Source organism: Ochotona princeps, chromosome 15 (assembly GCF_030435755.1).
Source record: "Ochotona princeps isolate mOchPri1 chromosome 15, mOchPri1.hap1, whole genome shotgun sequence".
NCBI lineage: Eukaryota > Metazoa > Chordata > Mammalia > Lagomorpha > Ochotonidae > Ochotona > Ochotona princeps.
The window spans coordinates 23778101-23791434 of NC_080846.1; the positions used below are offsets into that span (position 1 = coordinate 23778101).

A 13334-nucleotide genomic window follows, 5' to 3' on the forward strand; every position below is an offset into this window, starting at 1 on the left:
AGACTCTGACTTGCGGTAGGAGAACCATGGGAAAGAAGGCTCTTGTTCCTGCTGAATTGATGTACTGTCAAGTGAAAATGGTCACTCGAGTACATTTCTGGTTCTGAGAGTTTAAAAAAACCACGTGATAAAAAGTTTTGTTGCCTGCAGAGTGTGTTGTGTTTGAAACTTACACGTGGGTTTGTTAATCTGAAAGGTTTTAGTGTTGCCACTCTTTTGAAATAAGGTGTTTGCTTGGGGCATTTTGGGTTTTGAAATGTGTATTTCTCAGGGCAAAGTCAGGATTCTTGGGGGAAAATAAGTGTTTTGTGTTTTAAGAGGTAGCCCTGGGATGCGGCCTGGTTCCCTTTGGCACTCTGCCGGCTCCCGGTTGCAGCCACGGCCTGCAGCTCCTCGCACTCCCCACAGTCGGGCTGCTTCTGATTGTTTCTAGTTGCAGTGGAAGGTAACGCTTCCCTGTGCAGTTAACCTTTACCAAATCCTGAGCAGATAATCTGTTTAGAAATGCTAAGAGGCCATGTCCTGTGGTGATGGTACTGTACAGGTAGTATTGATTGGCACCTCCTCGCTTCAATTTTTGCAAAGGAAACAGTATCAGGATACTTTCAAGTTCCTGGAAAACAATTAAAATGCAGTTTTATTCTGCAAAAAAAATTTTTTTTAAATACGTGCATAGTTCTTTCCAAAATCTGCATCCTCCGTGGTTTGACTTTTTGAATACCTGTAGGTAGGTATTATGTGCATGGGTTTGGTCTTTTGGTTGGTTTCATTTTATTTTTTAAACTAAGTGAAGAAAGTGATCTGATGCTGATCTGTAGTCACGGCTGAACTTTCTAAGAATTCTGCACTGATCTGAGTTGGAGTGAATGAAGACATTGCTTGACTGAGTAGCAGGACGTTGATGGTTTGCTTTTTGGTGAATGTTATAGAAGCCTTATGAAGGAATAGTGAGCAACTTGCAACAACTTGGCACCATTGAGATCTTTTTAGTTTAATTCTTTTGTAAATACTATTTTAAAAAAACATTTATTTGTTTTTATTGCAAAGTCAGATACACTGAGAGGAGGAGAGACAGAGAGAAAGATCTTCCGTCCAATGATTCACTGCCCAAGCGGCCGTAATGGCCAGAGCTGCGCCAATCCAAAGCCAGGAGCCAGGAGCTTCATTTGGGTCTCTCACATGAGTGCAAAGTCCCAAGGCCTTGGGCGGTCCTTCACTGCTTTCCCAGGCCACAAGCAGGGAGGTGAATGGGAAGCAGGGCCACTGGGATTAGAACTGATGCCCGTATGAGATCCTGGCATGTGCAAGGTGAGGACTTTAGCCACTACACTATTGCACTGGGCCCGTAAATGGCTAATTTTTTAAATGTGTTATAGTGGCTCAGATCACAGATAGGATTTTGGGAGAACTTTGTGTTAAGTTGTAGATTTAAGTATTAAAGTAGTGAACATTTGAAATAAACAGTTTTGTAGATTTTTCTGCATATTTTCAGTATGCTTAATATATTCCTTTTAACAAATGGTTTTTGTTAGAAATTCATTTGCTATAAATAGCATAATTGGTGATAACATATTTTAAAGATCAAAAAGGATCTTGAGGGCAAAGTTAATTACCGTAATGGAAAGTCTTAACTTGAAAAGGACTTTGTGTTGTCTGGAGAAGAGAAGAAGAAAATGGTGTTACCAAAAATAAAAATATTGGTAGAAGGTAGAAACCAAAGAGAATTTGCCCTGATCACAGCTCTGGGTTCCAGTGCTGAGTGTCTCTTCAGCATGAACAGTGAGATCTGGACCAGGTTACTTCCTTTGCGATTGTGTATTTACTTGTAAGAAGCTTGTGAATGGGTCATTACAAAAAGTCTTAAAAGCCTAATGTTTTGGGGCTGCAGATTATACATAGTCATGGGGACTGTAAAGAAATGAGTGCAGGGGCCCGGCACAATAGCATTGTGGTTAAAGTCCTCGCCTTGAACGCACCAGGATCCCATTTGGGTGCCGGTTCTAATCCCGGCAGCTCCACTTCCCATCCAGCTCCCTGCTTGTGGCCTGGGAAAGCAGTTGAGGACGGCCCAAGGCCTTGGGACCCTGCATCCATGTGGGAGACCTGGAAGAAGTTCCAGGCTCCTGGCTTCGGATTGGCGCAGCGCCGGCTGTTGCGCTCACTTGGGGAGTGAACCATTGGACGGAAGAGCTTTCTCTCTGTCTCTCCTCCTCTCTGTATATCCACCTTTTCAATTAAAAAAAATAAATAGATCTTTAAAAAAAAAATGAGTGCAGGCTTCATAGTTTATTGAAGTTTCAGCATGTTTATGTTTTTATTTAAAACAATTTTACTTGAAAGAGAGGGACATGGAGAAATAATTTACAACATTGCAGGAGGCAGGACCTTCCTAACTGGAGGGTAGTTTCTGATACTGGATTTATTTAGGTGTTTTGGATAATGTGCCACATTTTTTCCTCGAAACTGTTTAGAATGTAAATCGTCGGCTGTTAGGGCACCGTGCTCTTTCAGAGCTTAGGGGTCCTGTTGCAACGCGGAAGCATTGGAAGCTCTTTCAATCACATAACGGGAAAGAATAGGTGAAATTATTTTGATCAGTTGTGCTTGGAGAAAAGCTTGTTTAATCAGAAGAAAGAAATTTGTGGAGATTAAGAAGGTGACTTCTGAGTACTTGTTAAGTGCTTTGACAAGTTGATGCTGGTCACGTGACCACTGAAAATGGGAAAGGGACCCCACTGAGGAACCTGGGAAGAAAGACGAGTACAGATTATTTTTTACTTGTATGGGTAATGTTAAGAGTAGTGCAGATCATGACGCTGTGAGGAATACATGAGGAAAGTGAGAAAGCAGTGGTGTGTGTTCAGGGTTTTTAATGCAGTTGGCTCATCCGGATTCTGGTGGAGGCAAGGGTACAGTTGTGCTTTTGTGGGAGAAGTTGGTGTTCAGTACAGGCAGTGTGTTGGCTTATACCGTTGTTTCTGCTTTTCTATGTTGGACTTATTGAAGATGGAAAGTACTCCCCTCAAGAAATTTTAGTCCACTAGAATAAACCAGGAATGCAAATTCTGGATGTGGCTGTCCTGTTAATGACTGTGCAGAGTTTACACAGTTCCTTGTTCTGGTACCCCAGAGTTCGTTATCGAGTAAATGAGTGAGGTGGCTCTGTCTCTAGTTTGCATCCCTAGGCATCTGGAAGTTAGAGTTTTTGTCTTCCCCTTCTCTTAGCTTGTTCTTTAGTCTTACTTTTGGCCTGTTATCTGATGTCAGTCCTAAGCTACCTTCCTTTTCTTCTTTAGTTTGCCATGAGAATTTGTCCAATGGGTTCCTCTGTCACAGGCCTCATCCTGATGCAGTCGGCTGCTTACACTCTTGGTGTTAGTTTTTTCCTGAATGTTATACATGGTCATTGCCTGCTCATTCCATTAACTGCAAGACAAGTTCCAAACTTCTTAGCAATTGCCTGAGCTCACTGAAACTGCTCTCCCTAAAATCCTTAACAATCTCTTGGCATAAATGATCTAGTGGTTATTTTATTTGCTCGTTTATCTACTGTTTAAGCACTGCTTAACATGTTTTTCTTGAACTTCTCTAATGTGGTCGTCCCTGGCACAGTTGGGTTGATTATCGTTACTGTAAGGGTGTCTCGGGAAATGGGGCTAATGAGGCAGTACTTTGCATTACATTAGATGTTGATGGGAAGTGAGGAAAGTCCTATGATTTATTGAATTAATAGATTTTATGGGAAGGGCAGACCTAAGCACGTGAAAGTTGTTATTGATTAAAAAAAAAGTAGCATTCACGTAATTAATAAGGGGGATAGTACCTGGTGTTTGGTGTTGCTCACTGACAGAAGGCCATACATACGAAATTATTATCCAACGAAGTGCTATAGCTGGAAGCTCAGATCAACTTGTGGTGACAGCTGAGGTTTGGGTCAGCTGAAAAATTCTTTTTAAAGGTTTATGTATGGATTATTTGGAAGTCGCAGGTAGAGGGAAAGACAGTGAGTGAGATGAGATTGCTAATCTGCTGGTTTACTCCCCAGATGGCCCCAATGGCCAGGCCTGGGCCAGGCAAAGCCAGGATCCAGGAGCTCCTTTCAGGTCCCCCTTGTGGGTGGCAGGGTTGCAAGCAGGGGTGGGGGGGAGCACCTGCTGCTGCTTTTCCCAGGCCGTTAGCAAGGGGCTGGATGAGAAGCTGGCCCTGCACCTGTATGGAAGCTGGTGTTGCAGGCAGCAGTCTTACCTGTCAGGACTTATGTTAACCCCAATGATTTTTTTGTTTCATTCTTGGTCCCCACTTTGACCAAGAGCACATGAAATTGGTCTATAGGAAATTGATTTATGACGCATTATCTTTACTATAGTAACTGAGGTTTTGTTGATTAGATAGAGAAGAGTATTCATCTAGTGTTGTTTGTAGTTGAACCTGAATTTTGTCTCCTGGCGTCAGATAAGTGGTTGAACCATATCTACAATAAGATTAGGACTCTTGCCGAAGGCATCAGTTGACTTGCACGCCAAGGGCTTTCCTGCTAGCGCATCCCTGGTCATTCCACATTTAATTCATTTTGAGAAATTGTTCATTTTACTCCTTGAGAGTGAAATAGAGTAAATTCTAATTATTTCTAGCGATTACATTCTATGAAGTCATCTTAAACACTGAATTAGCAAATGCTGAACCATTACGTCCAGGGGAATTACAAGGCTAAGTTCCTGTGAGTCTCTTGACTTACAGCATTTTCGGTGGTTGATCCAGTTTACAAGATAACGTATTTAAGGTGTATGTTCATTAACATTAAAGTCCCAGTCAGTAGTGCTATGCCCCTGCTTGAAGGAAGATCTTCTAGCACGTGTGTTTTTTTCCAGAAGGCACAATACAGCCTTCTTGTACTTAAAAAAGCACTTTAGCAAAACTGTTGAGGGCAATATTAAGCAGCAGAAAAGATAAACAAGAAGAAGATGGCATGGCCTGTATTCCAAGAGGAGGCCGGAGGCAGAGCTGTTGCAGCTGGGAATTGGGTTTTGGGTGACTCAAATATTTTATCGCTTTAGACTGACGTACTTGCCAAAAAAGTGCAAAATTGAGAGTATTCATGTTTAAGTTACAGATAAATGTTAATGAGTCAGTAAATCTGTAAACAGTGAGGATTAACTTTGTGTCCCATTCCCCCTACCCCCGTCCACTCCACTGTTGGCCATTACCCCAAGACTGTTGCAGGAATTCTACTGGTTGATCTCCATGCAGTCTGGCCACATGGAGATTGGTTCTTTTCATAGTGCTGTCCATGTGTAGCTGGAGTAATGTTTGTGTGATACAAATCTGCCTCCCATTTACTCCTCATCTCTGCCCCAGATTCTTCTCAGTAGCTCCTATGGTAAGATCATGGTATCACTGACTGATCTCCAAGTCCAGGCCCTTGCTCCTGGTATGGGGTCCATAGTTCACCTCTGATCTGCCTATTCCTCTCTAAAGCACAGAACCCAATCCAGTTTAGGAATCCAGACTAGAATTCCTTGTTAACATGATTGTATTTTCTTCATGGCACGTTCTTTTTCTTAGCAGTGTTTATCACAGTTCATATTTAAATAGATGCCTGTCTATATAGTCTTAAAAATTAATATGCTCGGGCCCAGTGCCATGGCCTAACGGCTAAAGTCCTCGCCTTGAACGCACCGGGATCCCATATGGGTGCCGGTTCTAATCCCGGCAGCTCCACTTCCCATCCAGCTCCCTGCTTGTGGCCTGGGAAAGCAGTCGAGGACGGCCCAATGCATTGGGACCCTGCACCCGCATGGGAGACCCAGAAGAAGTTCCAGGCTCCTGGCTTCGGATCGGCGCAGCACAGGCCATTGCGGTCACTTGGGGAATGAACCATCGGATGGAAGAGCTTTCTCTCTGTCTCTCCTCCTCTCTGTATATATCTGACTTTGCAATAAAAATAAATAAATCTTTAAAAATATATTTAAAAATATGCTTTAATGCAGCATCATGTAAGATCTAAGAAGGTGGGAATTGTGTCTGCATTGACTAACCTTTGTATCCGGAGCAGCTAGTAGGATGCCTTGTACGTAGTAGTTTCTCATTAGATAATGGTCTGAGCTGTTTCCCATTTGACCTCAGCTTACACTTTCTATTAGGTTTCTATACTCCAGCTACACAGTTCTGTAAGATGCCCTGCCACTAAAAGAAGAGAACAAAAATTAAATCCCAAGCTAATGTCCCCATGCAGTTTCCTGTTCAACGGTCAGTTCTTTGATGTGCGCATTTCCATATGTTCTTGAATATAAAAAAAAACGATCCAAACAAACCTTACAAGATGGAGATTATTCACTTGTCTGCCCCAGTAGATCATCTCAGGCCTTACCTCCCTACCTGAAATAGTAAATGTTACAGAGACATTTTCAAATGAGCTTTTAAATCTGGTGTGGAGAGCTTTCAAAATGGTCAAACAACTTTTTTTTATAAGCAGATTTATAGTACAAATTTTCGTATCAAATTAGCAGTTGTTCTTAGGACTTTTTGTTTCAGGGTCCCCATCGAAAACCCTTAGTAGCAAAGGTCTCAACTCAGTTTTCCTGATTTGTAAAACTACCTCTTGCTAATTTTTCTGGGTTCTCATTTCAACTTAAAAACAATCTGGCTATTAATCATAGATTTTTTGAAAGTCAGTAGACCTCTTAATTGCAATGAAAGCCCTTTGAGGTCAGCAACCAAAGATGATTCATCTTAATGCTTCCTTAGTTCCTAGTGCAGGCTTCAAGCAAGTAAGAACACAAGAATGAATCCATGTGCTAGTTGAATTACTTCAGAACCATAAAACAACAACCTTTTATTTGGGATTTAAAAAATTTGAATTGACAATCTCTTGAAGTAGCTAACATTGTAAAGGTTATGACACTAATAGCTAATAATGAATTTTACTCAAGTATGATGGTGAAAAGTTTTTCAGTGTTTTGTGTATGTGGAAGGGCCTGTACACATATACCAGGCAGTGTTTTTTCCACATTTCAGAATATTAGTGGAATTTTTGTCGTCAAACGGGACCTTCCCATTAAGAAAACTATCTACACTGAGTACATGTTTAATTTGTTACGTATTTCCCTAACATGAATATAAGCTTTGCTTTCTAAACAGTTTAACAGAACTTGGTAAGAGTTGAACTGCATGTTTGAGGTTCAAAACGTTGTCATGTCAGCATTAAATGAAAACACGAGTTATTGGGAATTATCCTTCAGGTTGCCTTATAAATAATGAATTTCTAGATTATTCAGTTGTCTTGCTGATCTTCACCACATGGTGTGTTGCTGATGTTACAGGATTGGTTTTGTCAATAGTTGTGCCTTTGATTTAATTTAATTAATGGTTTTGACATTTCTGAATAAAATATGAGATTAGATTTTTACCCAACTAGATATAGTTCTAGTGAAGTGGAAAAAAAGGCATTGAATAATTATTTAAGTTGGATTATTTCCGTAGGTGGAAAGGAGCCAAGAAATATTGGAAAACTGTTTGCTTTTAAGTATATCTTTATTTGAATGTGCTTACGTCTTGTGTCTGAGAAATTACTTGTAAAACAGTGTCCTGGGAGGCAAGAATGGATCCAGCTGGGAGGTTGGGAAAGACAGGACTGTTCTTATCCTGTATTGAACCCTTTCATTCAAAACTGAAATTAGACAGTCAATGAAGATTTTTTCAGGCCAGCCAGTGTTGAACCTTCCTTTGGCAGTGGCTTAACAGGGAAGTGAGATAAAGTGTAAAACAGCCACCATTTTCAGAATTCATTAGATACCTAGTAATGGGAGCTAGAAGTGGTGGTGACAGTTGGAATGTGGACACCAACCCCCATACGAGAATGATGTTCTGAAACATTTGTGCTTGTGGGCTTCCTAAGTAGAAGTGCAGAGCACGAGTGCAGAAGAGGTGCTCTCTCCTTTAAGGGCACGTGCAAGTGCTACTGAGACCTTGTCAGTAAATTTGAGATCAAGACCAACCTGGGAAAGATGACTTAGTTAATGGTATCTTATAAAAGCACTTATCAGGACTTTAAAAGTACCTGTCTGTGTGAATATAGTGCATTTTAAGCACATTCTATTACCCTTTCCATTGGTAGCTTTTAGTTTAAATCTATGATCACTTAAAGAGTGAATAAATTATATAATATAGTATATTTCTGTTGTGTAAATGCTGTAGTATTGAGTTTGAAATACTATGTTTTCGTTAAATTATTGACAGAATTGAATTTTTTCCTCTTAGGTTTATGGCTACAAATGATTTGATGACAGAACTGCAGAAAGACTCCATTAAATTGGATGATGATAGTGAAAGGAAAGTAGTGAAAATGATTTTGAAGTTATTGGAAGATAAAAATGGTGAGGTACAAAATTTAGCTGTGAAATGGTAAGTTTTTTTATTTGCTGATTCCTTCCCAACCCTCCACCCTTTTTTAAAAACTGATAATACTGTGTAGAGTTTTGGATTAGAACGTTTAGGTTATTAGTGAATGTTTAGTGCTTGTATTTAAGTAGATATACTTTGTGATAGCATATCCATGACTAAATGTACCCCTACATAGTATTTTTTGTGTCGTATGTATAGAACTAGAATCAGTGGTTCTGTTCCTGGCTTGGCATTGCTTGACTATTAAGCTATATTGAAAGGCCTTTTTGCCTGTGTTCCATATTGTAGTGAGATTAAGAAAAATAAAAACTTAAAATAAAACTCCTGAAGAATAGCAAGTCAAAACCATAGGTAACTCAAAGCAACACTGATCATACGGTGGTTATTAAGAATTTTTCCTAAGAATTATAGAAATTCGAATGCCTGTATCATGTGATAAAAACGATAGAAGCTTATTAGTAATGATGTTGGCAGTTGGGTTTCTTTTTGTTTTTTTTTTTTGGGGGGGTGTATTTTTATTGTTATTATCATTTTCTGCGGTACCATTATGTAGGTGTATATGTGTTTCCAAATATGGTAGTATTTACTGTTGTGAGGGGAAAACGTAGTCCTTTATAGTAGCTTTTCATGTATGCACCCAGTTACTGTTTCTGGTATTCTTTATTCCTGGCATTGATCTAAGTTATCTGGTTTAATTTTTCTTTACAGGACTTCTATGGCAGTTCTTATAGTATAGGTCTGATAATAAAAAAATTCTTTCAGATTTTGTTTATCTTGACACCGGTGCTATGACGTAGTGGCTAGAGAGCTACTGCTATGTCACCATCCCACATGGCCATAGCTCCAGGCTACTGGTTGCTGGCTTGGATCAGCTCAGCTCTGGCCACTCCAGTCTTTTGCGGAATTAACCAGTGAATGAAGATCTTTCTCTGTCTTTCCTTCTCTCTATAAAAAGTTGCCTTTCCAATAATCATAAATTTTTTTAAAAAGATTTGTTTATTTTTATTGCAAAGTCAGACATACAGAGAATATCTTCCGTCTGATTATTCACTCTGTGTAACCACAATGGCTGGAGCTGAGCCAATCTGAAGCCAGGAGCCAGGAGCCCCCTCAGGGTCTCCCACGTTGGTGTAGGGTCCCAAGGCCTTGGGCCATCCTTGACTACTTTCCCAGGCCACAAGCAGGGAGTTGGACCGGTGCCCATATTGGATCCTGTGCATGCCAGGCCCCTGCTACTAAATTTTCTAAAACATGGGTTTAGAGACTTTACTTACTTAATTACTTACTTACTTATTTATTTATTTATTTATTTATTTATTTATTTATTTATTCTAAAGGTTTATTTATTTATTTGAAAGGTAGAATTGCAAAGGGAGAGGGGATGAAATCTGCTGGTTCATTTCCCAAATGGCTACAACAGTTACTTCTGGCCCAGGCTGAAGCCAGGAGCCCAGAACTCCACCCCAGGGTCAGATGTGGGTGGCAGAAACCAGCACTTGGTACTGCTTCCCCAGATGTGCCAACAGGATTTGGATCGTAAGTGGAGCAGCTGGGATGCGAAGCATTGCTCATATACGATGCTAGTGGCACAATGATGTGACTTGCTGCTCCGTGATTCTGGCCCCAGTTTGATCTGTTTTAGAGTTGATATCTTCAGAAATGTTAGGTCAGCAAAGCTATTCTGTCATTTCTAGAACCTGGAATTTTTCAGACTCATTTTTGGAATTTCTTTTGTCTTTCATTGTTCATGGTTTCATCCAGTATGAATCATTTTGAGGACTGACGGACCCTTTCAGTCCCAGTTCTTCCTCTTGTCATCGAACTCTTGTTATTGGATGCAGCTTGTGTTGTAAGCATATTGCTAAGTAGCATTTTTGTTATCAAAAGTTCTGTGGTATTTAAGGGTAAAGAGTGAGAAATGCAAAGTGTCTTTGATTCCTTATACTGTTCTAGGGCCCTTAAATTGGGCCTGCTCATCTGATGTGCAGCAGACGAATCACAGTGGGTGGTGGAGGAAAATAGTTTATGATGCAATGCTTGGAGCAGGCAGTTGGGCAGCTATTGTTTAAAAAACTATTTTATTCATTTTTATTGGAAAGTCAGATTTATAGAGAGAAAGAGAGACAGAGAGGAAGATCTTCTGTCTGCTGGTTCACTCCCCAAGTGGCTGCAATGGCTGGAGCTGGGCTGAAGCCAAGGAGCTTCCTCTGGGTCTTCCATGTGGGTGTAGGGTCCCAAGGCCATCTTCTGCTGCTTTCCCAGGCCACAAGCAGGGAGCTGGATGGGAAATGGAGCATCCGGAATATAAACCAGGTCCCATATGGGATCCTGGTGCATGCAAGGCGAGGTCTTTAACCACTAGGCTACCGCACTGGGCCAGCTATTGCTGTATTCCTAAACATGTTGAAGAGTAAAGAGCATTGATTCTCACTGATTAGAGTTGAAGCTTGTGGTCATCTTGTGTAGAGTTCTCTAGTCTACAATGCTCAAGGCATGTTCTGAACATGCTGTGATGGCAGCCTGGGCTTCATTCTGTCTGCAGTCTCTGGGTAGATTGTTACTGCTTTGTTTCATCAGAGTGTCTGGTTCCTGTGAAGTGTCTCAAAATGGACTCTGGTTTTAGGATGTCAACTCTACTACACATAATTGTGATTTGAGATATCTGGTGCTGTCCTGACCCATGTACTAGTGTTAATTTAGTGAGTTAATCTTTAGTAGGGAGTTGACTGGTAATTGTCACAATTAGTGGTGGAGGAACTGCAAACCAAGGGAAGGAAACTGGGGCCTGATAATCCAGCTACATCAGGCATTAGGAGTATGGTGTTGTTTTCACTGTGTTGGACATCAGTGGGAGATACTTGAAAACTAAGGAGTTTATCCATCATCAAGAATTTCTTGCATGTCCCTATTTGTATATTATTAGATGCAGGATGTGGCATATACATGATGTTGGTAGTTGCTAAAATGTTTAATGTTACTCCTTATGCATTTTTCTGTTTTTGTGCTTATCTGGGTTTTAAGAATTTTTTCTTTATTATAGTCTTGGCCCTTTAGTGAGTAAAGTAAAAGAATACCAAGTCGAGACAATTGTGGACACACTCTGTACTAATATGCTTTCTGACAAAGAACAGCTTCGAGATATTTCAAGTATTGGCCTTAAAACAGTCATTGGAGAGCTTCCTCCAGCTTCTAGTGGTAAGCAGGAGTGTTGTTTTCTTCCTGTTTTCTTTTAAATGGAGATATTTCTTTCTGATCTTTTTTTTTTTTCTCCTGGCCAGGGAAAGGGAGAAGTGTCTGTGCTAGAAGATATCTTTGTTGATATCTCTCTTAAAAACTTAGGAAAATTATTTTTAAAATAAATTTAGTAAAGTAATATTACCATATATGGGAACATTATTATCTCATATATATTATCTCACTATATAGAATATACTATATAAATATATTTCCATAATGGTTACACAATATGTTATAATATTTTTATTATATATCTATGCAATGCCAATTCTGAAGGATTTTTCTGGTACCATGGCTACCACAGTTCTGTGGCCAGTATTCATTCTAATGCATGGAAATAGTTACCCAGTAAAATTGGCTGAATCTACATTGTTTTCACTTTCTCTCTTACTCTTTATAACTCTTTGCAATTCATGTTTTTCTCTGATAAATTATTTTATTGAAAAGCAGCCTGTTTTGAAATACATTTTCCTGGCACTAATCTCTTGATTCTTGGTATCAAGTGTAGAACTGTTGAGTGTTTAGTAACTACCATGGTGGAACTCAGCATGTTTGCCTTGAAATTACTATTGATTTGTTATTCATGTAGGTTCTGCATTAGCTGCTAATGTTTGTAAAAAGATTACTGGACGGCTTACCAGTGCAATAGCAAAGCAGGAGGACGTGTCTGTGCAGCTAGAAGCCTTGGATATTATGGCAGATATGTTGAGCAGGTAAATGTGCCTGTGTTCTATTACTTGAAAAATTCCTAAAAATGCTTTATGAAGGTGTATGGTTGAGTGAAGGAAGAAATAAGCCTGCTAGCAGTAATATTGTGTTACAGATATGTATTTTGTAGATCTGAAAAGCAGTAAGATTTACGATTTAAGAATTTTCAATGGTTTATTTTGTTTTATATTCTGCATGATCTGCTTAGATATGGATATGTGCCAGTTTGGAGCTACATGGTTTACAGTTCAAAAAACTGCTGGCAATTTGAGTAGCCATGTTTATCATACGTATTGAGAAAGCAAAAAGCCTGTGGTTCACACGCCATCTCACTTGCTTTGAAATTGAGACTTTGGAAGGTTGAGCAACTTCTAGAAGACAAAGGACGTTTCAACTAAAATTGTTGATCTTGGTCGTTAAAAAAATTATAGATTGTCACAATTCGTATATGTATTATTGGTGACTAATTTAGCTCCTCTTTAATCAGATGCTTTTGTTGAGTGTGTGAGAAGTGAAAAACTATCAGAAACGCCGACCACACAAAATACTTTTTCTGTATGAATAAGAAAGATGGTTATAAGACATGCAGACTTGAATAACTAAGAACATAGTATATTTTGGAGTTTATAGTGGAAAAGAACAAAGGAAGTTGTTTAATGACAATATGGCTTTGAATATTTTTAAAGAAAGAGTAGCACTTAAATAGGTGAATATGCCTAGTGTCTTTTGCATAAGTAGTATGAATAGAAAGTAATGGAAAATCATTATGATAGGTTATCGTCATGATTTGATGAATTGGAAACTTAATTTGATCGGCAGTGAAATCTAATCAGACTTTCTGTCCTGTGTGATTTGATCACTGGTGTTGTTCTAGGCCAGTATGGATGTTTGAGTGCTGTTGAATTACTGAACTGTACTTGTGAGATAGTTTAAAAGATATGTTGAGACAACAGGGCTAGTGAAATTTAGTAGATAATGAAGAGGTGCTA

General features: G+C 39.5%; 1 protein-coding gene across 1 annotated transcript in view; it reads left to right on the top strand.

Moving 5' to 3' along the window:
- The window catches only part of CAND1 (cullin associated and neddylation dissociated 1), a 32289-nt gene that overhangs the window by 1304 nt on the left and 17651 nt on the right, over positions 1-13334 (top strand). Inside the window, exons 2-4 of the mRNA XM_004583004.3 lie at positions 8257-8400; positions 11441-11595; positions 12227-12350. Coding sequence (XP_004583061.2) covers positions 8257-8400; positions 11441-11595; positions 12227-12350 — 423 coding nt within the window. The remainder of the gene's footprint in view (positions 1-8256; positions 8401-11440; positions 11596-12226; positions 12351-13334) is intronic.